Source organism: Callospermophilus lateralis, chromosome 17, assembly GCF_048772815.1.
Source record: "Callospermophilus lateralis isolate mCalLat2 chromosome 17, mCalLat2.hap1, whole genome shotgun sequence".
Lineage (NCBI taxonomy): Eukaryota > Metazoa > Chordata > Mammalia > Rodentia > Sciuridae > Callospermophilus > Callospermophilus lateralis.
In genome coordinates, this window is record NC_135321.1 from 1,988,751 (window position 1) to 2,014,258 (window position 25,508).

The window sequence follows — 25,508 nt, forward strand, 5'->3', positions numbered from 1 at the left end:
AGCCTGAATGGCCTCACACACTGCACATGTCGGACTGACACAGTAACCGAGGGCAGCCTGAAGGGCCTCACACACTGTACATGTCTGACTATCAGTGTAACCCAGGGCAGCCTGAATGGCCTCACACACTGCACATGTCTGACTGACACAGTAACCCAGGGAGCCTGAATGGCCTCACACACTGTACATGTCTGACTGACACAGTAACCCAGGGAGCCTGAATGTCCTCACACACTGTACATGTCTGACTGACACAGTAACCTAGGGAGCCTGAATGTCCTCACACACTGCACATGTCTGACTGATACAGTAACCCAGGGAACCTGAATGTCCTCACACACTGCACATGTCTGACTGACACAGTAACCCAGGGCAGCCTGAAGGGCCTCATACACTGCACATGTCTGACTGACACAGTAACCCAGGGCAGCCTGAATGGCTGACATCAATCTCAGTCTAGACACCATGGGTGCATGCCCATATTGCTAGCAGCTGAGGCAGGATTATCACAAGCTCATAGCAAGCTTCAGCATCTTAGTGAGGGTCTAAGTAACTCAGCGACACCCTGTTCTGATAAAAAAAAAAAGGCTTTGATGTCGCTCAATGGTTAATTGCCTCTGGGTCAATTCCTAGTCCAAAAATAAATAAATAAATAAACTCCCTCTATACATCTATGAATTTTAACAGGCGGAGGTGGTAAAGCACCCAGGGAGGTCTCTGGCTCCTTCCACTCAGGTAAGTGCTTGCTCCCTGTGTTTAGTAGCTGAGCCTCTCAGCAGCGTGACAGGAAGTGGGGAAAGTGCAAGGGGAAGAGAGCCGGCCTCAGCTGGCGTTTAAATACTCCATCTGTGGAGGACTAGGTTCTCTTCTCACAGGAAAGACAATGCCTACGGCAGGTACCAAAACAGACTGACACCTGCAAAGGCTCTTCAGTGATTCCAGAAAGGGAAGCTTCCTAAATGGATTGAGGTCCTTTCCCACAGGTGTCTTTTTACAAAGCCGATGGAGGCATCTGGGCTATCTCCACAGTCAGTCTGGCTGGTACGTGGGCATGGACTATGTCCTGTGTTCACCGCCCTGCAGGGGCACGCGCTGAGCAGTGCTGCTCTCACATGGCCCACAGCAATGACACTTCCCTTGGTATTTGTGGCTCACTGCAGCTACCACCTGCCTATCGTATTTGAAAAATGGTGTTAAACTGGACTTGTTAATTCAGGTTTTTTAATCAAAGGCAAGATAAAAAATGAAAACCTGCTGGGCAGAAGTTCTGGTATGCACTGGAATCACTGTTGGGTCATAAATTGAAATACTCCCAGCCTGAAGCTGAGGCACCCAGCATTCACAGGGGCAAAGTCACAATTCCTTTTGGATTGGAATGACAAAATTGTAGACATAAAACACACATTAGCAGTAGTCAGGGATAAAGAAGGATGAGTAGCTATAAAAGGGCAGCATGAGGGGTCCGGAGTGGACCGTCTGCCCCACTCCGTGGTGATGACACCAGGCTGCAGCAGGTGCCTGCATTTTGCTGTCTTTCCAAGATACCACCATGCGGGGAGGAGGAGGAGAGGGCACAGAGGCCCTCCCTCCTAGTTACTACGATGCTGGAGAGCCAACAATCCCCTAAAAACAGAAGCTTTTACAAAGAAACACAATGTCATTTACTGGCTGCTTATTTGTATTTTAATCGCAAATAGTAACTATTTTTAACACAAATGCCCCAAATAAAAAATCTAGAGTCCAGTAAATTCTACACTTGAGAACCCACATGTCTCGCGTGAACCCACTTAGATGGTATCACCCAAAAGTCCTGTTGGTGGATACTGTTACTTACACTCTACTTATTTCTTTTCTATACTTAGTCTCTACTTAGGGAGAAATGACAGGACTCTGCGCTCCCCACATGCACAGGAACTTCCCACAGGCGCATGCCAGCCCAATACCTGCGCCCACAATAGTTGCAGGGAGGCTCAGTGCTGGACAGCCTGGCTGCTGCACCTGAGCCAGAGGAGGCCACCGAACCCACTAGGGGCTGGTGAGACCCAGGAATGCCAGTGGTGAACCCAGCTGGGGAATACTGAGAAAGGACCAAGAGCTGACACTAGTGATCAACGCCTGACGTGACAGCAAATTTCCCAGATCACCACCAGGCCCCTGAGGGTCAATCTAGTTCACTAATTATAGGTACTAAAACTTCATCAGAAACATCCTTCTCAGCAGCGCATATAACTTTACTGCCTCAACGGTCCTAAATAAATACCGCCTCCATAGAGACATCACAGGGGTTAGCACCAGAGAGGGCCCCAGGAGTGAGTGGAGGAGAAGAAAGTGGAGAGAGGTGGAAGTTCTGGAAGCTCCCGGCAGCAGGGGCGGCCACTGCCAGCACTGCACTGAGAGAAAGGCCCCTTTCCACACACAGGTCTTTCATGGGACTGTCCCACTTCCAACTCACTCCAAGGCCACAGTCTGATACTTAACTAGGACTCAAAAAATCATAATTACATGCCTGAACAATTGAGCTTCAGATGTTTTGTACCCAACAACTGCCTGGAATAACAGAGTTATATGAACTGAGAAGAATTCATGTATAACACACTTCTCTTCAGAAACAAGTGACCTCTTCAGAGTACGCACTGAACACCTCCGCTCTCTGAGCAGACGTCTGGCGCACCTTTCTGCTCCTCTGAAGCCCGCGGCCCAGTGTCTCCCTTCCCCGTTTGCCTCGGGAGCATTCTAGGGCTTCTCACAAGGTTGCTCTACACTGAAGGATGCTGCACATCGCTGTCTTTCAACTATGACAAAGCTATATTTTAAATTAGGGTTAACTATGGATTTATAAAAAATTTTTTCCAAATATTTTGCTATTACAGATTCAACTTTGCCTGATGGACAAAACTACATAAGAATATTATTTAAGTAAATTACTTAAGAGTGCTTTTGCTTTTAAAACCATTTTCTTTCATGAACTATAAAAAGAAACAAAAATATTAATATATAATAAGTATCTGAGACTCTCAAAACTTACAAACATTTATAATAATTACATGTTTAGCTGTTGCTTCCTCTTAGTCCCTGGGACCCTAGTTTCCTCCAACTGCACAAAACAGATTCCTCGCTTCTGACCCCCTTGGTGCTCTTCTTCCATCTCCTCGCTAAACCTGAGGAGGGCTGGGTTGTGGTTCGTGGTGGAGTGACCCCAGCACCACATTAAAACAAAAGAACAAAAACACCAAACCCAAGGAGCACATGAGATTCCAGGACCGACATAAACCCCCAGTGCTCAAGTCTAGACTGACTCCTATCACCTGTCTCTCCATCACCATCACAAACTGCTAATTTTCATGACCACCTATTGAGTTTCAGGTCATATTTTTATGACAGTAAATAACTGTAACAATTTAGGTACTGCCAGACAGTTTTCCAGCATCCTGTGAAAAGGCACAGGCCTTGGATCCAGCCATGCGCCAGGAACCTCGGTGATAAGGGCACCAAGGTCCTACCACTCCCCGTACCCCTGCAAACAGCACGATATCCCTCAGCAAGGCTTGCCTGCAAAAGTGAATGCTGTAAGGCCTCTTATCAGGTTTTGCAGTATTAAAATTATAAGAGAAGACATCTACGAGTTTACACCACACAGTACATTATAGACCCTATTTCTGTAAAAATTTTTAAAATATCTATCTGTATATGGGACTACAAAGATTTAGAAGGACAAGTAAATGAAAATGTTCACCATAATTCCACTTAGGTATTGATTAAAGACTTTTTTTAATTTATTTTTTATGCTTTCCTGTGTTGCCTGAATTTTCCCCCCATTATGGGTCTAACATATAATTACTTTATTTGGCCAAATTTTAATTTTGAAACAAAACATTCAGAAACATTATACATTTGGGAAAGAGCAAGTTCATGAAGTTCCACAGTCACCCTCTGAAAAGGTCCCCACCTCCCCCATGATGCTCACCTGAGAGGTGATATTCAGTGTAACCGTGTCCAGGCCTCCTGACAGCACACCCTGAGTGTCGGCCAGGGTCAGCGTGACGCTGGCATCGCCCCCCACGCCTGACGAAGACATGACCAAATTCTGAGTGGAGATGGCCGATGGTGACATTGGTGTTGTGGAAGGCAGGCTCCCACTCGTAGGGTTAAGCTCTGCGAGGTGGGCAAGAGAAGGAGGTCAGTGCAAAGCAGGCAAGAAGGGCTCTGGTCCTGAAGTTCACAAAGGAAAGGCAGAGCCTTTAACCCAATTTTTTGAGAAGGTTCTTCTTAGTTTCTATATATCTAAGGTGAGGATGCTCTGCTGCTTACTATAGTACTAAAAAACGTGAGTAAAAGAAGAGTGAAAATGAGACCCACAGCCCAGTCACTGCTGCCACTGTAGAGAGAAAACTCAGGTGAGGACTCCCGGGAAGAGGGACCACTGAAAACAGCCACCAGACAGGACCCACTGAGTAGCAGCTGGTCCACAGCGCAGCAGGAGAAACCGACTCCCACGCTGCTCCGCTCAGGCTCCTCACCTCAGTGCCTCCTGCTCTGAAACACGGGAGTCAGAGGAACCCTCATGCAGTCCTTCAACATTAGCTGACTCTTTCTTAAGTTTCTCTAGCAAAAGAGAACAGCACTTTTAGATGCTTTCCCTTGCAGTCAGTGCTAGGAGAACGAAGCTGTCTGGGACAGAATCGGTAATGTCAGGCCTTTCTTGGACACAGCAGATGCCTTTTCCTCCTGGCAAGCAGGATGGTCTCAGAGGGATTGCCCGACCTACGAGAGCACGCAGAGGCTGGTACAGCGCTACTGGTGAGTACAAGCACGCAGGCACAGGCACAAGTCGCACACGGGCACAGGTGGCACCCAGGCTCCGTCCTCAACTTCCCACTCATCCTTCAATGGGTGCCATGAGCATCCCAAGATGGCAACCAAAGCTCAAAAAGCTACACCCCAATTATGGAGAAAAACAACAAAACCCTCTGCCGACACCTGTGAGGCACGGTCGCATCGGCCAGGAGCCTGCCCTGGAGCCACAGCCAACAGCAAAGCCAGCTCTCACCTGCAGCTGCCTTCTGCAAACACAAAGTCCCTAAGACCCACACTGTGGAGCCCTCCCTGTGCTAAACAGCCTGGAGCGCCCAGAGCAGGAGGACCACGAGGCTGGGATCTGCTCACCATCTGCAGAGCAGGCTCCAGGGGAAGGTGAACCACTTTTTATTAACAACTGGGCTGGGCTGGGGAAACAAAGGACTATTCTTGCCTATATTAAGAAGTACCATGGAATACAGCGGCCAAGAAGACATCTTTTGAACTGAAAGTGAGAATCATGCATCGAGTGTTTCTGATGGGGCCTCATTCAACGCCACCCATACTGGGGTCCTCAAAGTCAATCTCATCAACAAAACAGCTTTCTTTAAATAACCATCTATGGTTCCAATATTAAAAGTCAGCTATACATCAGGAAATTACTGAGTTACATAAAAGTCAATGTTAAGAGCATCTAAAATTCTCACATTAAAAAAAAAAACAGGAATAAGGCTGGGCGTGGTGGCGCACACCCTGTCATCCCACAGCTCAGGAGGCTGAGGCAGGAGGATCACGAGTTCAAAGCCATCCTCAGCAAAAGCAAGGCACTAAGCAACTTAGGCACTAAGCAACTCAGTGAGATCCTGTCTCTAAATAAAATACACAACAGGGCTGGGGATGTGGCCGAGTGGTTGAGTGCCCCTGAGTTCAATCTCTGGTACCACAAAATAAAAACAAACAAAGGAATAAAGACACCATACTGAAAAAAAAAAAGGGTTCTGTTCTCACAACATAGCCTTTCTTTTAATCCCATTGCTAATTTCTGCAAAGATCTCACTGAAATAAAAGTAAAACACCCCGGGTGGCCTCATGGCTGAGTTGGCGGGAACTTGGTCTGCTGTGCTCCCCTTTACTTGCTTAAGGGGAAACAGGGTGTTGCCCTCCCTCACACCAGATCTCCACAGAAGGAATTTTTATTATCAGTTAAAATGGCTCTGTTATTTCCAAGGACAACTTCATGTGGTAGTTATGAGGATTAAGTGAACTAATACAAACTTATCAATATTCAACAAGTTACTAGAATAACGCCTGGCACGTGGATGGGGCTATAAAAATCGTCAGGTTAAAAGTGACTCCTAGTTCACATGAAGAAGAGCTCAGGGCTGAAAATCCTGGGGATGAAGCGTGCCAGACACACGTGATGCTAGCATAGGCCAGAGCACACTGTGAGGACTGTGGCCATGCCAGGACCCAGGCAGGCGCGCACCGGAGATGAGTGCTTGCTCATCAACTGACCTGGGATCTGACTAACTTGTACACCTACATGAGCTACACTGCCCAACGACATTTTTGGCCTGTTTACCTGCTTTACAATGTTCTACCATACTTTAATTCCTTCTATATAATCTGAGTAGGCTTCAGAAGACAAAGAGCAGGTGAACACAACGGGTCTCCAAGATGTCCTTGTTGACACAATTCACCCAGTGACTGCCTTCGGTTTACAGAGCATGAGAAGAATCACAAAGCTATCTGTTCTGCTCTTCACTGAACACAACACCGCAAAATCACAGGCTCTCTCAAGACCAATCAGTGCATCACACAGTCGACTCCACGTGCAGGAAGTGACAGGAGAAACCACGTCCTGATTTCTGGCAGGAGCTCCCAGGCTCGTGTTCCTCGCTCCTAACCCTGGTGCTACGCCAAGCTGTCCTGGGAGAGGAACCACAACAGCGTGGACCTGAGCTGCAGGGCGAGGAGGCGGAAACCCACTTACTAACCAGAGATAGTCAGCGTGATCTCCTGTGGGGACCCTGAGGAGGACGTGGCCGTGGGACCCGCTGCCTGGGCCAAGACCTGGCTGAGACTGGAGTTGTTGATGGTCAGGGTGATCTCGTGCGGGCCCGTGGATGTGGACACGAGGCCTTGGGAAGTCATCACTTGAGTGAGGTCCTGGGTCCCTGCTCATCAGCACAAAAGCAAAGCACAGCTGAGATCTAAAACTGCACATATATCCTCATAGTTATTAAAAATGATTTGATTAAACTGTTATTTCAACAAGACAAAGATTCAAAATGACCTATCCATCACCTCTAGTTAGTTCCTCTAAGATAAGCCGTGTCCAGCACCTGCAAGGCCCTGGGTCTGATCCACAGCACCACAGAGACACAACATACGTGCACATGTGCCACAGCCTTGCAAGGGAACCTGATGCAGCATGAGCCAAGTGACAGCCAGAACGAGTGCCCCATGGACGCACAGAGCAAGCAGGGCTGAGGACACAGACAGGTTCCCCCCATCCCCAGGATGTCTGGCTCACGTGGCGGGTTTGCCCAGGGAAGGAAATGACCATGACACAAACACGACTCTCACCACTGCTGCTGGTGGTCAGCACGGAATCCTGCTCAGACAGTGGGCTGATGGTCAGATTGGCAGATGTCACTGTGGGCTGCAAGGACAGGCCTGAGATGGGCTGAATGACAACGCTGGCTGGGACGGTGCTCTCAGGGGTCTGCAGGGAGCTGTTCTGAGGGGCGGTGCCGGGCTCTCCTGAGAGTGGCTGGGTGAGCAGGTTGCCCTGTTGCAGTGTTTGCTGCAAAACACTGGGATCGATCTGAAAAGTAACAGACGCCCGTCAGGGAAATCTCGCGCAGTCCCGTGATGTAGACAACATGAAAGCACAGGAACCACACAGTCACCGCACCTGCAACGTGATGTTGTTGATGCTAGAGGCATCGATTCCAGAAATCTGAACATTTGGCCCAACCAAGTTGGCAGCCAGCTGTAACTGGATGCCTTCCAGGGTGGCCAGGCTCCCGTCTGTCAAAGACACGGTCAGGTCACCACCAGCTACCCAAGAAAAGAATGAAGGGACAGTCAAACACCATAAATGATTTTCAAATCTGAAGGAGCTGATGTTTACATAGGGATTTCTAAATAGGTACATTTTATAAATGTCGCGACACGCTACAGTAATCCTGTATTTTCACCACACCATACACGACCTAATTTAATCACCAAAGAACAAATCGTGTGAGATAAATAATAGTACTACCCATTTTGAACATACCAAACTGACTCAAAGAGAGTCCTCAGGTAAGACCAGGTCGGAACAGCAGTGCCCAAGAAGTGCCAGGCCAGCATGGATTGCTGCCAGGCGCCAGCATGTCTGCGGCAGTAAGAACTCACAGCCCAGTGGGTCAGACCTGGACGCCTTCCACGGACCGTGGCCCAGCAACTTGGTAACGCCACTGTACCAGAAACTATGTCAACGAGTGCTCCTGAGCCAACCCTCACACTGAATGTAAAAGGGTGCCAAGCAGCGAGAAGCAAGGCTCAGCCCATTAAAAATGAAAGCAACCAAAGGGCTGAGGCGCTGGGAAGCGACGTAACAGCAGGGGAAGGGGAGGTGAACTCTCTATCCCTCTGGCCTCGGAGGGAGGGGCTCCAGGAAGGGCATCCTGCTGCAGAAATGGCAGTCCTCCCACCCGGGCACGAGGGGATGCCCAGTGTGCCAGGACTGAGCCGCTCCCCAGCTCGACTCTTACCTGACACAGCGGCAGGAAGAATAGCTTGGCCCACCAGTCCTTGCAGATTCTGATCAAACTGTCCCGTTAGCACAGAGTTGTTCATGATGAACACGTTGGGGTCCGTGGAGGAGGGGCTGAGCAGGCTAGCCGGCTGCAGGCCTTCTGGTGAGCTGCGTGTCACAGGCTTTCTGACTTTCTTTGGGTCTGGTTTGTAGTGGAACTGCATGTGCGTCTTCCTGCGCCCCGAGGTGCGGAAGCGGAGCTCACAGTGAGGGCACTTGAAGGGCTTGGCTCCTGTGTGCAGGCGCATATGCACCTTCAGGCTCCCCTTGGTGGAGAAGGCGTTGCTGCACACGTGGCAGCTGAAGAGCTTCTGGCCTACAGAGAGCCAGCCGAGTGTCAGCGGGGCTCCCGGACCCTGCTCAGCAGCGAGGCAGCCCACCCAAGTGCTCCACAGGGAACCTTCCCCAGACCCTGCAGACCTGTCCGACAGGTGCAGAGCCTTGGGGCATGCTGCCACTGTGTGAACTGCGAGGCTCCTAACCCCCTAGGATTAGCCCTTGAGCCACGGCCTGCCACTGGAAGCTCACGGCTGTTGTATGTGCTTCTCTCTGATTTACAAAGGGTGCTTTAGCATCTTAGCATAAACAGGGACACCAATGTGGCTGGCACAGGGTAATGCCACACATGGGGAAATGTCCACAGGCCACGTGTCTGGTATCATGGACCCACTTCTTCCCTTCCTACCCTTCTTACCATCATCCATGTAACAAAGGCCACAAGGGCAAAGTGTCACAGCAGAGGCTCTGCCCTGGAGGAGCCTGGGCAGAAAAGCTTCCTGCCCCCTCTTTCCCTCTGCTGCCCAGGCACCGGGATTCACCAGGGATGTGCAGGCAAGGACCATGGGAAGACGAGATTTTACACTGTTTGGGGTCTTTCACATGGAGAAAGGTGCACCGGAAGCATTTTCAGAGACGCCTCTCTACTTCCGGTCCACGTGAGCTGCAGGAAGTCCGCCAAGCAGGTGCTGAGGACCCTGAGCCCCTCCCAGCACCCACCATGCTGAAGATGGTGCGCCAGCCCTGGGGTGCCAAGGCAGGCAGCGCCAATTTCTCCCCCCCCCCAAGTTCACAGAGTGACACAAAAGAAAACCACAAGACCCTCAGGACACAAAAGGAAAACTGCACACGAATTCACGTGTCTGCTTAGCTCTAAACATGACGCCGTCAGAAAAGAACCACAGGACACCACACACTGTTCAATTCTGCTCACAACCAACATGAAGAGCACATCAGGGTGTGGCAGTCACAACCCTGAGCGTCACAGTAAGGGCAGGCACCTCCAAGGTCCACCCAGCACTTCCCATGCAGCCAATGCTCAACTGCCTGGGAGGGAGGTGCCACCCTTGTGCCTGCTGCACACGCAGGAACCTGCAGCTCAGAGGAGCAGGAGCCCACCTTGGGCAGGAGGAGGGCCCACAGTGCAGAAGTCAGGCAGGCACAGCTAGGGATGTGAGGGGACCACCGACTTTCTGGCCTCAATCCAGACAAAAGTAAGAAAAAGGCCAGGCAAGCTGGACATTAACTGTCTCCTCCTCACACAGAAAGTATGCCGACCTGGACACTTCGGTAGTACTTGACAGTCCCAGTTTTAAAAAAGCCTCAACAAGCTGCAGGCAACTCTGATAGCCAAATGAGACCCAGAGGTCATCTTTTCAACAGCCATTTAGGTCACATGAAGAATACAGACAACCTGTGACTTCAATTCTGAGATTTAATCCTCTTTTTTAGATCATTTTCCTTATGTCAGGATTAGAAAAAAATATCTTTTATGTCTACTTTCTCATGGTTCCTGATTTCTAAGCTTTCGATGATGCTGAAAGTATCAAAGCATGGGAAATACGTGGGGACGGAACCCGAGCACAGCACAGCCTTGCCCAGGTGACCTACCTGTGTGGGTCTTCACGTGGCAATCCAGAGTGGACTTCACAGTGAAGCTCTTGCCACACTCCTCACACTTGTATGGCTTTTCTCCAGTGTGGATTCGAACATGCCTGACAAAGACACTTGTAGTTCAGGGGTTTTGTTTTTAAATATACATACACTTACAAACAGCCGCATAGTTGAAATTTATAACCACATAAATAAAAATCACATATTCCTATGTTCTGATTAAGTTTGACCAAACTAATTTCTTTAAAATATTTTCTTTTTTTAGATTTTGATGGACCTTTATTTTATTCATTCATTTATATGTGGTGCTGAGAATTGAACCCAGTGCCTCACCCATGCTAGGCAAGTGCTCTACCACTGAGCCACCACCCCAGCCCCTCCAAATAAAAATTTTGAGGTTCACTCTACACGTGAAAAATACCATTAAAATGTAAATAACAATAAAAACATTTGTAAGACAAATGGAAACAAGGCTGATTTCTTAGAAACAACAAAGAACTCTTGTCAATCAGCAAGAAGACAGCCCACATCAGCGTAGAGAAGTGGACAAGGTGAATTTCACACAAGAAATGACTGAGCAGCTGGGCGCGGAGGCACACACCTGTGATCCAGGAGGCTAAGGCCTCATGAGTCCAAGGCCAGCCTCAGCAATGGCGAGGCACTAAGCAACTCAGTGAGACCCTCTCTCTAAACAAAATACAAAATAGGGCTGGGGATGTGGCTCAGTGGTCAGTGCCCCTGCGTTCAATCCTTGGTACCAAAAAAGAATAAAGCAAGCCCAAGACCCAGGCTAAGTGGCGGCCACACCCAGAGCCAAAGCCTGCCCTCCTGCTGGAGGCAGTGTAGCCCTGTGGCCCGGGGGACACACTCTCACCACACCAGCAGTAAGTAGGCGCTCAGGGGACACAGGTCCTAAGGCCTGCAGGAGCACGTGGCCTTCAGCACGGGGTGCCAGGGCCCAGGATGCTGTGCAGAGGAACACTAGGTCAGTACTACAGGGAAGGAGGGGCAGATCGGGGCTGACAGAAAGACACCTCAGACCCGTGGGGACACGGAAGGCGGCCAACGGGGAGCAGACCACAGAACTGAAGGCAAAGTGCAGGCAAATTTCTAAAAGCACAGGAGACAGGACAGCGGCTGTCTCTGGGGAGCAGCACAGCCCTCCTCCTGCCTGGTTTGCCTCATGGTGACCCCGACTCAGACGCAGGAGGGGAGGCTGAGCCTGGAAGCTTGCTGAGGGAAGGACGGGCCCCCGTCCACCATGCACTCTTATTTTCAGAACTGGCTCCTGTCCTGTTGGTCTTCATGATGGACCGCAGTCCCAGGGAGAGCCCAGTTTCCATCTACCTCCTCCCTACAAGTCTGGGGACTTCTGAGTGGGGTGCAGACTCAGACACCATCTCAACAACACCCACACACAGGTGTCAGGCCAACTGTCTTATCCATGATCCCTCAGCCAACTCCCTCGGTGACAGAACTGTCCCTGCCAGCCAGTTCCTTAGCTTCCCGGCCCCCCACACTGCTGGCCAGGCTGCAGTCCCACTCCTAAAACCTAGACTCTCCTGGCTACTCCCTCCATGGCTTGACTTTCTACTGCCGTGTCCCCCAACCTCAGAGCACAAAACCTGGATGCCCATCCTGAGCTGCAGCTCAAGGCCCGAGGAGCTCACCACACAAGGCCCTTCTTCCCACACGAGCCAGCTCTGGGCTTTCTCCACCTGCACAGCTGTCGTCACTCTGGCTGAACACACGTCCCCTTCTCTCAGGATACACATGTCCCCAGTGCCACCCACACCCCACCCCTCCCTGCCTTGCCCCCACAGCCCTGCAGAGCACACTGAGGATCCAGAGCACGTGGAAAATGCCCCACCTATGTTCTGGAGCAGTCTGCACTCTCACCACCTGGACTTACCAAGCTGCTCTATGCCTATATGTCTAGTTTTTGCTCTAGGAGGTACAACTAACCGGCCCTGCTTCAGACAGAAACTTCCAGAACCTGGGGAGAGTGTCTAGACTTAGACCTCCCCAGGTGCACAGTCCTTAGCTCCTCCTAACTTCACTCCGCCTTTTCTGGCCTCCTTACCACCCGCCATGCTCTATCTCTTGCATCCACTGCCCATCTCTGGCTATTGGCCCGAGTACTCCTTGGGCTCTAGCTGGAGGTGTGCTCCTCACACAGGCCAGCAACCCCAGGCAGGAGGGCATCTGCTGCTCTTCTGCACACCCTCAAAGCCTGGCACTCTGTCTTCCTCGATATAAAAATATTTTTATTTCCTGCTTTGACCACAATCACACAGAAATATGCACAAGCAAACCATGGAGAAACAGGCCTCCCGCTACTATCCTGAATGAGGTCACTACTGAGTTAACACGGCTGGAACCCGCCACTCCAGCAGGGAACACTACTGTAACTCCTGCACACAGGGCAACGGTGCAGAAGCCAACCTCCCTCACTGCAGTGAGGAGTGCCACAGGAATCCCAGCAGGTATTTTCTAGTCTCTGAGAGCCACCCACAAGGCTGAAGGTGCCTCACCTCACCAGGTCGCTGGGCTTCTTGAAGCTTTTAGGGCAGTAGCTGCAACAGTTGGCATGCTTAGGCTCAGCCTCGAGCTCCGCCTGCTTGTCCTTCATCTCGCTGATGCGGTCTTTCTCTGCGGCCGACTGCACCAGGACCTTCTCAGACACAGTGGCACTCTCCTGGGGCCGAATCTTGGCCAGCTGGGCCGTCTCCTCCTCGGTGAAGGTGATGACCTCAGGACGGGACTTTCTCGATGCGCTTCTGTCAGAATTTTCCTCCTCTTCCTCCAGGCACATGTCTACCCAAACACAGGAAGACGGATCAAAACCTCACCAAAGCCCAGGTTTCCACAGAACAAGTCAATGACAACTGGCTGTGCCTGTAACGTTCAGGACAGTCCACTTGAGCTGTGCTGAAGGACGTAAGGGCTGCCCTTCCCACCACGATCCTGCTGAAAAGTCAGGCAAGATCATGGAAGAAAACGGCATGGGAAGGACCTGCCTTGGGGAGGGCCTGCTGACCCCAAGGATGCTGGGACTGACCCCAACACAAGGCCAGCCGGCGGCTTGGAACCGCACGAGCCTGCAGTGCTCACAAATGCAGTCGCTTAGGGACAGGCCAAGAGCAAACTGCCATCAGCAGGGAAACCAGAAGCCCCAAATGGGAGACCAAGCTGATAAAGCAGCAGAGCCCCAGTTAAGAAACTCACTGCAAAGAACAAGGTGAAACGGAATACATACATCCATACGTGTATGTCTGGGCAGCCTGAGTGAAGTGTAAAGTAAGAATAAGCCGCGACGAAACGTAACAGGAAAACGTGTGACGGGAGGGGAGACCACAGCGGCATGCACGACTGACACCCAGAACTCAACAGAAACGTGAATAGCGGCCAGTGCCGACCCAGAGAGCCAAGGAAGACCATCTGGTGGCCCCAGAGCTGGCAGCAGGGGCGCGGGGAGGAGAGGCCGGCAGCTGAGCTCAGGATGACATGGTCCTGTGAGGCTGGCAATGCAAGTGAGGATGACTGAGGACTTTAAGGGATCAAAAGAACATGTCAACCCATCACCAGCCACGGAAGGAGAGAAGTGCAAGGAGATTCAGCATGGTAAGCAAAAGAGAGCATCGACGGCACAGGCTGACAGTGCAACTGCCAAGGGAAACCAAGGGTCAGGCCTTGTCCCAGGAGTCCAGCTGTGCAGGAACAGACAACAGGTGGCTTCTCACACACAAGATGGGAGGAGACAGCAACAGGTCTGTCCTGGTGTTCGTCAGCACTTAGGCAGTGGCACAAAGCCTTCCAGAACCCGCACCAATCCCAAGGCACCAACTCGTCAGCATGCTGAGTGTCCACGACAGGATCAAGGGCTTTTACCCACGGGCTGACCAGTGAGCACCCTCCAAGCCACATGGAATGCCTGCATGTCCTGTGTTCTTTATTCATCTGAAGCAAACCTCCGTTGCTTTTTACACCTTACTAAACCTCATGGCAGAATTTAACCTGTGGAAATAGAGGCTCTACTAAGCACTGAACCTGAGCACATGACCACTCCACCAGGTTCAGAGGTTAGAAGCTGGAACTCAGAGTGGCCGCTGCGCTGCGTGGAGGTCACAGATTTTGCCTCTTGAAGGCAAGCAAGGTGGATTCTGAAGAAAACCACACTACTCTCACTTCAAGGGAACATGCAGGGGCCGTCAGGGTCTGAGACCTCGTGAGCAGCTGGCTACAAGCAGATGGAAGGACCAGGACTCTGGGGCAGGGGTCCATGTCCTTAGCAGACCTGGTCCCCAGACACTGACCAAATGACCTGGCGCCCTCATCAGCACAACACGCCCTTAGCAAGCACAGAGCAGCACGGTAAGCGCAGCGCTCATGGCCACAGGATGCAGCAGGCCTGTGGGACGCACAGCGAGGGGGAACCTCAGCAGAGCCTGCAGGCACCCGCGAGCCAGCACCAGGGAGCTGCTCTCCGTGCGCTAGTGGGACCTGCTGAGGAGGGACCCTGGCGAGCTCGGAAGGCGGGAGCTCGGAGGCCAGGACCTCAGGAGGGCGGCCCTGGGGGAGGGAGGGCGAAGTCTCGTGGCACAACCAGAGAAGAGGCCGTGACGGCTGATGAGGACTTCAGGGGAGGCGGAGGCTGGCTGCTCCACGCAGCTGCCTCGCCTGGCATGGCCTGGGCCACCTGATCACGCCTGTACGGCAGGCTTTGGGAAAAAAGCCCAGGTGGACTCCAACAGCACGCACAGACGTCACACGGCTGGAGTAGACGTGTCAACGTGTGCCTGAGCTCACGCGTGCCAGCGCCTCCAGTGGCGGCCCAGGGCCTTTCTCAACTTCTTCCAAAGGCATGGAGGGTTTCATACTTAAAATTTGAGGGTGCTCCCAAGCTTAATCTATACACAGGTTTAAACATTCCAGGAGATTCGTATGTGACTTTATTACTAAATCAGCATTTGGCTAATAAACCTTGAAGCAACAAATGGAAAATACCTCCTCCCTCAGTCTCTGCAGCTGCCGACGCAGCAGAGGGGACCGTCTGGTGCCTCTTCATGTGCTTCTTACAGTGAACCGCGGTGCGGAAGCCCTCGTCACAGAAGGGACACTTGTATGGCCGCATGCTCATGTGTGTGGCCATGTGCCGCGTGAGGCTGCCATTGGTGGTGAACGAGGCGTTACAGACGCTGCAGCTGAACGCCTTCACCCCTGTGACGACAGAGGAGACAGCAGCCGTTGGGGAGAATCTGACCGCCTCAGACCATACGCACGCAAAGCATAGACATGTTCAGTAAGCTACAACTCAGACCGTGTGTGTGCTGTGGTTTCCGAGCTTTAGGAACTGGATTGTGTTAGGAACATGGAAACTGACAGAGCACATCTTACCATATTCTCTACTGACATTAACAGCCTCTGAGAAGACGTTTCTCAAAACAAACCAAGTCACCGGGCGCAGTATGATCCCAGCTACTCAGGAGGCTGAGGCAGGAGGATCGCAAGTTCGAGGCCAGCCTCGGCAACTTAGCGAGACCCTGTCTCAAAATAAAGAAACAAAAAGGGCTGGGGATGTGGCTCTGTGGTACTGCACCACTGGGTTCAATCCCCAGCACACAAAAACACTAGTGTTCTCCACCGTCAGCATTTTCACCGAAGCTGACAGTGTGTACAGTTTGACCCAAGTGACCGTTCCTCGAGTTCGTCTTCACCTCACTGCCACAGCAAATGCCTCAGGCCCTGGGGAGAGTCCCTGGGCATCTGTGGCTTCACCTTTGGGAAGGCGACCCCAGCCCCTCCCTCCTTTCCAGCAACTCAAGGAAGGATCCAGAAAGGAGCGTGGCCACCCAGCCCTGGCCCTTGGCGGCTCCTGGGCCTCTGCTACACCAGTGTTCCCAGCAGCCTTGACGCCACTCCCCAGCCTCTACATTACGGAGGCACTCCTGAGAATTCTCCTCTTTGCTTGCGAGGAGATGTCTAAGTGACACACCTTCATTCTCAAACAAATCCTCTACAGGAGCCATACCTATATTAAACGTGTACACTACTGATGTTGACTAAGTATGTTGGATGTGCTCAACGGACAAAGGTAATGCACTCAAGATATGTAATCGTAAACCATATATCTGATAAAGGTTCAGTGGCCAAAATATATTAAAAAAAAACTCCTACAACTCAGTAACATTAAGACAAGCAATCTTTGAAGTAGACATAGAATTAGCATAGACATTCCTCAATTAGCACATGAGCCACGGAAGATGCACATCAAAACCATAAGGAGCCGGCGCTGCACCTGCCCCACATGGTCACAGTAAAAGGCACTGGCAGTGAGCCTAGTGTAAACGTGGAGCAGGCCAGGCCCACACGCGCTTGCTGGTGGACATGCAAAACGTGCAGCCACTTTGGAAAAGAGCTGAATATGCTCAAAAGCTTAAAAAGCATCATCCTACATCCTAGAGATTCCTCTCCCAGGTAGAGACACGTGGCCACATAGAAACAGAGGTCACTGAGGTCAAGAGCACGATTCCTCAGTCAAAAAATGGAAAGGATCCAGATGTCCCCTGACGACAGGTGGTACGTGTGCATGAAAAGTGGCCACAGAAAGGGATATGCTGGCCATAGAAAGGACAGCGGTACTGAAACGTGCCACAATATGGATGATCCTGAACGTACTGGCCAAGTGAAAGAAGCCAGTCGCGAGAGACCACAGGTGGCACGAGCCACTTACACGGAATGCTCACACAGACCAGTCCGTGAAGACAAAGGCAGGTCAGGGGAGAAAGTGTGGACCTCAGGGTCAGAGACAAAGAAGCTCTAAACTGAAACAGGGGCTTCAGGGTTCTGAACAAACCGAACCCCCCAACAGCAACCAGGAGCTGTGATGGCGGCACGAGGGTCCCCATCTCAGCAGAGCTGTCGTGCTAAAAACAAGACAGCCGAGTCCCTGCGTGCCAAGCAGACAGTGACCTGTGTGTGTCTTCTCATGGGACTTGAGGACGCCGGAGGAGACGAAGCCGCGCCCGCAGAGCTTGCACTTGTAGGGCTTCTCTCCTGTGTGTGACCGCACGTGCTGCTTCAAGTGGCTGGACTTCTTGAAGCCCTTGTTGCAGTAGTCACATCTGCAACCAAACAGAGAGTTCAGAGCACGGTCACCAGGCCCCACTGCAGAGGGAGCCGCAGCGCACTGAGGTCAGGCTTACTGCCCACCTGGACAACACAACAGACAGCACCAATGGCGGGACAACCTGCCACATCAGGTTCTGCGGGGGTGTCGGGGTCTTAACGTGCTTTATTCTTTCCAAATTAACAACTCCTCCAACGACACCCCGACAGACAAAATACCCGATTCATCAGAAACTCTCCCAAACCCAACAGCAGCACATCACTGTGAGCTGCTGCTTTCACAGAGTTGGTGCTTCCTACTCCCAAGACTAGATTTCCAGAAATGCCAATCCACATTTGTTTTTGTTTAAACTTTAAGGAAACGGATTGTACTAGAGTTATTCTGAGTCTGTAACTATGCGGTATTATTTATTTCCCTCTCAGTAGTTACTAAAGAGATTAAAATTACTGTCTCTCTAACATGTCTAACCAACTGCCTAGATCTACCACCCAGCAGCTGCCTGTCAACTCACCATGACATGACTCTGAGGAGTCTCCCCGTGAAACCAGGTGCAGAGGGGGACCCAGCCCACCTGGAGCAAGTCTGCCTGGGACCCCATCCCCAGGGAGGCGTGCTGCTGCCTACACTGGTCCCACTACAGGAAAGGACAGCTACGTGTCCTAGGTTCTGCAGCATCTTAGAGAAAGACTCTGCACCTCGGCACTACCCAAGTTCCCAGCACTACCCAAGTTCCCGGCACTACCCAAGTTCCCGCCACTCACGCTCAGGCAGCCCGCCCACCCCTAGCTGCTCCTCTCCCACTCACCTCCTTGTGAGTGGCCAGGGCACAAGCCTGAACCCCTTCTGTTTTGGGCATGAAGTTCTAGTCTCTGTACTGATAACTCTCAAATGTGGACTTTTCGCCTGAACGCCCCCATGCCAGCCTGGTGGAGAGGAGCACATGCATGCCATTCTTCCCAACCGTCAATCCCAGCAACAAAGACCCAAACCTGCCCCTCTCCAAGGGACAAGAGTCTCGGCCTGGCAGGTGCTCAGGTGAAAAGAGGGGCTTTTTATTAAATGACCTGGTGTTTTTTTGTTGCTGTTGTTGTTAAATGTCCTCTTTTTGTTGTTGTTGTTAAATGACTCTGAAAATAAGGATTAAGAGTTTAAAAAAGTACTTTAAGAAAACAATAAAATTATTAAAATATCATAAAACCAAGGCTATCTCTATAGACGATGCTCATTTCAGTTTTTTCACTTTTATTCATCTTTGATTTTGTAAGATAGCTGATTTATTCCCTGTCGGACCTTTGCCAGGCCCCTCCATGGTACAGTGGGCACATGGTGCTCCACAGGGCCAACGACCTGCAGACAGATCAACCCCGTGCCCTGGCACAGCTGTTCTTAGAATGCACAGTCTTGAGCACAAACGTGCCACCACATAACAACGATTACAATGGTGACAGGAAGCTGTGGCAAAGGGTTCTAGGTGTGCACATGCTGAAGAAAAACTGCCTTGGCCCTCACTAGCAGTGTTGTGTCAAGGTCACCTCTGCTGTCCCAGATCCCAGAGGAAGCGGGGTGACAACCAACCCTGTTTCACAGGGTCCAAGGGAGCCAAGCCCGCAGGTGACCAACACTGCACTTAGAAGCCAGCTGGGTGGCTCTACCTGTAAGAGCGCCGGCTCTGGTCCTCGCCGTCCTCCAGGAACTGGGGGCGCTGTGTCGGCAGGTCCAGCTCCTCTTGGGACGACTCCTGAATCAAGCGAGCAGTCTGAAGTGAACAGAGGCAGGAGGAGATTGCTTAGCAGTCTGTGAACATGAAAGGGACGCAGCAGCCAGCAGCGTGGACAGGATGCACAGTCCCCTGCAGAAGCTGGGCTGCAGCGGCCACAAGACCATGGACAGCCCTGAGCAGCAATGCTGGCTTTCTCTGGCCCGTGGTAAGGCACGGTCTCCTTGCTGCCCAGACTGACTTATTTGAGGAGAGACACTCGAGTCAGCTGGACTCTTGTTGGCTGCTGCAGTCTAGACTGCAGATGTCCCTCCAAAGGCCACGTGCTAAAGGCATGGTCTCCAGCCTGTGCTGCCACTGGGAAGTGGGCCTGGTGGCAGGAATGAGACCACTGGGAGTGCGCACTGGCAGGGACACTGGATTCAGCCCCTCCCCAGCCCTTGGCCTGCTGGCCACCATGAGGTGAGTGGCGTGGCCCCACCACGCTCCACCCCATGCTGTGCCTCAGCAAAGGCCTGAATGACAGGCCACCCACCAGGGACTGAACCCCTGAAACCAGGAGCCTTTTGAGTGATTTCTTTCAGCTGTTTTGTCACAGTGATGGAGAGATGACTAACACACTTGCAGTGAATGAAAATCCCACTTTCTGAAAAGATTGTCTCTCCTGTTACAAAAGCCACAAGGGAAGAAAAAGGACCCACCATCCACCCCAGAAATAGTCACACACACAGGGAATAGTCACGGTAACCCCTCCCTCAACACAGGGTCACAGCTCAGCCTGGCTCAGGCTCGCTGACCACTCTGGATCCCAGAGGGTGAGCTAGGCCTCGGACACCTGGATGGCAAGGGCAGCGAGTAAACAGTGGAGCCCATCAGTGGTGCTGGAAGTAAGGGCTGTTTCTGATTTTTGCCTGACGTCCATGACCACATGGGACAATGCCCTCTGCCACCACCCAGCCCCGTGCGGGCAGCTTCCTAAGAGGGCCCTGGATGAGGGGAAGCTCCTCAGCAGCACGCTCTCCACCAGGCTGAGCACCTGTGCCAGCCACACGGTGTCTGCCCATGAGAAAGCACTCGGCCGTCTTCAGGCCTACCACTGGGCAAAGCTACTATGAGATTTTAAGGAAAGAAGACAATGATTGATAGGTCAATTATTTTCATCACTATTAAAAAATTTCCAATAACAGAAAAATCAAATTTAAACATCTCCAATTTGAATAAGATATTAAAAATTTTAATTACGTAATACTTGATTTCAATATGCTAGCATTCGTTTTACTTATCCATCTAACTTATTTCTTTTAAGATTCCACAAACAAAAATACTTAGGTTTTGTTGCAAAAGCCATATCCTTCAAATTTTATTGCACTCTTACTGACTTCCTCGCTTTTAGCTAAAAAGGTAAAGCCACCACATGGTGCTGAACTCATTAAGCAAGTGGAGACATTTTAAGGAGAAAGCTTGCATGCTACACACTGAGGTTCCCCAGGTGATGCACTAGTCTTAGAAGTACCAGAAGTGGGCATGCTCTAACCACAGAGAAGACAGACCAGCATCCACTAGGTAATGACTGGCACCATCCTCTGCAAACACTCACTACGTTCATCGTGTCAGAGCTTGGAACCTGCAGCAGGTTCTGCTGGTGGAAACTCGTGGACAGGGCTTGGGACTCGAGAGTACTGGAATCTTGTAGTTGTTGCACAGGTGGAAACTGAGCCTGTTGGTTGTACGTGTCGGTCACTGTGAAACCTGAAATGCATTACAAAGAGAGCTCTACAGAAATAGGACAGTTTTTATACAAAAAATTTTTTAAATTGAGTTATAAATAAAAAACATCTAAAGGTACATTTCTACTTTCTGAGAATCAGAATCCACTTGTGCCAGCAGCTCTAGGATGGTCTGTATCCCCCCAAATCACTTTGGTGCAGGCTTTGGGAACCAGTCACTGACTTCACCTACTGCCACGTCCTGACTCCCACTCATCGCCTTCTCTGGCTAGAACATTCGTGGAATGGTTGTGAAAGTCATTTTGCAGAAGATCTGACCACACCACAACATGGTATATTATCAATTTTAAAATATTACATAATATATGCTAAAGTTATTTGGTTTGAAATCATAAATTCTAGAAGGGACTTCAGAGAAACACAGAAATGTGGTTCGTGAAAGTGAACCCCATGTAGGTCAGCTGGTTTCTCCACTTCACCCTACCCACTGACCTTGAGATAGCCCTGATGGCTCAAAGGACTGCTGTGTGGGAGTCGGCTCTTCAAACTGGTCCATGTGCCCTGGGAGAGGGTCCTGGGCGGCTGTAAACCCATCTAAGTATAAGAACACAAAGAAAAGGGCAGTTTATACGCTGAGGCCACTCACTTTTGGACACATACATTTGTTCAAAGGTGTACTTCACTGCGTTTTCAAAAGTTAGCCTCTTTATTTTGAAAAAGCAATAGGGAGGCTGTGGACATTGCTCTGTGATACTTCTAAAAAGCAATTGCCCCCAGAACCACTTGAAACCCTGCTGGGTACCCATTACTCCAGGCATCATGGAGGGCAAACAGTGTGTAATCCTGCCCACAGACTACAGGAACACGGAGACATCCCTGAGGTCGGCAAACTGAAGGCTGACAGGCCTGTGTGAGGCAAGAGCTGTGTGAGAGAGCAAACCGTCACAGCACTGTGCGCACTGCCACGGCCGAGGTGACTTTTTTTGCACTAGACTATACTGACGAAGGAAGCCATGTGTTGCTTTATATCAGGAATCAGGCACCTGACCTCTCTGCAGACCAGCAATGGACCCTTCTCTGAGCTGCATCAGCCTGCATGACTCTGTGCCCGGAAACTGTCACAGAAATCAACTGATGTGCAGACACGCACTAGGAGGAAGACCTCGAGGTGCGGGACATATGAGGGACACGGGTAGGTCATAAAGCACACACAGGAAGACCGTGGAGTGTGATTACAGGTGCACACTCAACAGAGTGTCTGTGCATTCACTTGAAAAAACTGAAAGGAACTGCATTAGAACTGGTCAGTAGACTTTGCTGTAGCCCTAAGATTTCAAATGTTGGTTGTGTTTAAAACCAACAAAAATCCTTGCAGTTAAAGATCTAGTAAAGTTGAAGGGCAAAGAGTGACTGGAGAGCACAGGGAGAAATGTAAAATACCCAATAGCACTGCAAAACCCTGCAGGGGCTGAAACTCCCGAAATTCACCTTCATCCGCTTCCAAAGGCTGATCTGTCAGCTGCTGCCCCAGTGCCGCTTCTTCTGTGCCCACCACGTGCTGCGACCCCAGGTCCAGCATGGCCTCGGGGTCAGTGGAGACAGGCTCGGCCGATTGCTGCAGCTCAGCACCCTCCATCTCCACTGGCATGGGAGCCGACACCTGCAGGCTCGGCTGGTCCACAGTGCTGTCGTCCACTGAGGTGGCCTGCTGGTGCTGCTGCAGTTGCTGGGCAAGTTCATATCTTCAGAAAAAGCAACGACGATTCATAAAGTTAGACACCTGGCCATACTTGCCTGAGGATCTGCCCACAAAAGTTGTGGGACTTGTTAAAAAAACATTTTATTCTTAAATTGCTTCATTTTGAAGTCATGACAGTGACCCAGCTAACATGTACACACTGCTAATCATTTTGAAGGGAGTCGCACTACTTCTAGAGCCGTCGAAGGCCACAGGACACAGAGGCTCCTAGAGAGGGGGCCCAAGACACACCAGAAACTCAAAGAGGCAACATGCGTAACACTGGAACTCCAACTCACTTCTGTTGTGGGCTCAACTTCTCAGAACACCACCATCCTGGCCAGTGCCTCTCTAGACCAACCTGAGAATTACAAGCAAGGGCACTTCAGCCCGTGGTCCAGGACCCGTCACGAGTCATGTTCCCAGATGGCCTGGTGCTAATGCTGCTCATAGCAACATCTGCATGCACAAAACACATCCAGTATGTATTCATCATGGTACTTCTCCTTCAAAGAGAAAGATCAACCATGACTGACTGACCCACTGACAGCCACCTGCCACCTGACCAAGGGGCTGTCTGCTCCACCCTTCCTTACATGTGCTCTCAGACCCACCGAGCACCACCACAGGCTGTCTCCTCAGACGCTGCTCCCTACCTCCAGTCTTCCTGGCGTCGATTCTCAATCATCTAGGTCAGAAGTCAGAAAGCCCATTACCAATTAGAGAAATGCAAATTAAAACTACACTGAGATTCCCTCTTGCTCCAGTCAGATGGCAATCATCAAGAATACAAGCAACAATAAACGTTGGCGAGGACTTGGAGGAAAAGGCACACTCAGACACTGCTGGTGGGTCTGCAAATTAGTGCCATTACTCTGGAAAGCAGTATGGAGATTCCTCAAAATACTAGGATTGGAACCACCATTTTACCCAGCTATCCCACTCCTCGGTTTATACCCAAAGGACTTAAAATCAGCATACTACAGTGATCCAGCCACATGAAGTTTATAGCAGCTCAACTCACAATAGCTAAGCTATGGAACCAACCTAGATGCCCTTCAAAAGATGAATGGATAAAGAACATGTGGTACATATACACAGTGGTGTATTACTCAGCCATGCAGAAGAATGAAATTATGGCATTTGCTGGTGAACACGGAAATGGAAACCATCATGCTAAGTGAAATAAGCCAATCTCAAAAAACCAAAGGCTGAATTTCTCTCTAACATGTGTATAATAACCCACAATTAGGGTGGGTGGTAGGAAGAATAGAAGTTCACTGGATTAGACAAAGGGAAATAAAGGGAAGGTAGCGGGGATGGAAATGGGAAAGACAGTAGAAGGAACTGGACACCTCTTTTCTATATTCACATACGAATACAGGAGCAGTGACCTCCACATCATATACAACTGCAGGAATGGGATCCTGATTAGAATGTTTAACTCCATGCACGTAAAATATGTCAAAATATACTCTACTGTCATATATAACTAAAAAAGAACAAATAAAAAAGAAAGAAAAGAAAGCATGCTACCCAGACTCTGCCACCACAGTTCTGGCCAGTGACGCAGAGACGTCAGACTCCACCATGGTTCCAAGGGCGTGGGTCTCACATGGTGGGTGGGAGAGGCGCTTAATGCTTGTCTGCCTGGGTTCTTCCCCACAGCCTGACAACTGTGACCACGTGCATCCATCTTTCACATAACATGCAGTACTCTGGGAACTCTCTGCAATATCTCAAAGGGAGTCTCCCTACAGGAAGATCCAAGAGCACGTGATCTACAGGGGAAACCACCTCGGCAGGCCGACCGGCCAGCACACTGTCACCACAAAGTCAAACACTGCAGAGACCCACTGCCGGCAGCCCTCAGTGTCACCATGACAAACACTGTCTACACGAGGCTCCATGTCACACAGCTGACCCTATAACCGCACCAACGAGGGCTCAGGCCCCATGTTCCCAGCCCTATCCCAAGAGGAACATGGTAAGGCCAGGCTTCCTGATGGAGAAAAATGGCACTCGACACAATGCTGGGGCACACAAGGACTCGGCTCCTGTCCTCTCTAACGGCACAGCCCCCTAGCCACATGGGGACCCATCTTCCTGCTGCACGAGCAGAGCCAAGCATCCCGAGTGTCTACACCAACACAGACATCCAGTTCTCAAACACCTGCACATCACAGAATGTCCTCGTAACCCACAGCACAGTACGACAGAGCATGCTGCTGTGAGGGCCACTAAATGGCACCACCGATATGGAGCTCCCTGAGAGTCCCCAGCAGAGGTGAGCTTGCAGGCTAAGACCGAACGTGCTGCCTCAAGGAAGCCAAGCTGACAAGCAAGCTCGGGCTCTCAGATCCGTAAGACAGCGAACACCACCAAACCAGCACAGTCCAGTCACTCTAACACTAGGGTCTGGGTCACAGGGACACCAGGCAGACGCATCTGGGTTAGACCACTGGGACTCCTAAAGTAAATGTCCCCGGGCAAAAGAGCGTAGCATCTCTGGGTGCCAAGGACTTAATTTCCATAAGCCGGAGGGGGCCACCTCATGGCTCGACATGACTGCACACCACCACACTCCTCAGGAACCCTTGTGTGAAAGCCCAGCTCTAGCCAGAAATGACCCCTCGGAGATGAGCAGCGGGCTACTCAATGAAGGTTCCACAGGCTGCCCCAAATACATGTTCAAGTGCAAATGC

General features: G+C 50.8%; 1 protein-coding gene across 7 annotated transcripts in view; it reads right to left on the reverse strand.

Moving 5' to 3' along the window:
- The window catches only part of Znf236 (zinc finger protein 236), a 103,759-nt gene that overhangs the window by 32,900 nt on the left and 45,351 nt on the right, over positions 1–25,508 (reverse strand). For 6 of the 7 annotated variants that reach the window (XR_013154544.1, XR_013154543.1, XM_076836768.2 and 3 more), the window contains exons 14-26: positions 22,554–22,807; positions 21,558–21,659; positions 20,936–21,087; positions 19,274–19,377; positions 17,465–17,616; positions 15,500–15,712; positions 13,027–13,309; positions 10,490–10,593; positions 8,559–8,918; positions 7,715–7,860; positions 7,384–7,624; positions 6,792–6,971; positions 3,965–4,152 (exon numbers count right to left, since the gene is read on the reverse strand). Coding sequence is in view for 5 of the 7 variants with exons in the window: in XM_076836768.2 (XP_076692883.2) it covers positions 3,965–4,152; positions 6,792–6,971; positions 7,384–7,624; positions 7,715–7,860; positions 8,559–8,918; positions 10,490–10,593; positions 13,027–13,309; positions 15,500–15,712; positions 17,465–17,616; positions 19,274–19,377; positions 20,936–21,087; positions 21,558–21,659; positions 22,554–22,807 (2,479 nt within the window). In the remaining 2 variants the exon portion in view is untranslated. The remainder of the gene's footprint in view (positions 1–3,964; positions 4,153–6,791; positions 6,972–7,383; positions 7,625–7,714; positions 7,861–8,558; positions 8,919–10,489; positions 10,594–13,026; positions 13,310–15,499; positions 15,713–17,464; positions 17,617–19,273; positions 19,378–20,935; positions 21,088–21,557; positions 21,660–22,553; positions 22,808–25,508) is intronic. The other variant, XM_077105599.1, reaches the window with a different exon arrangement.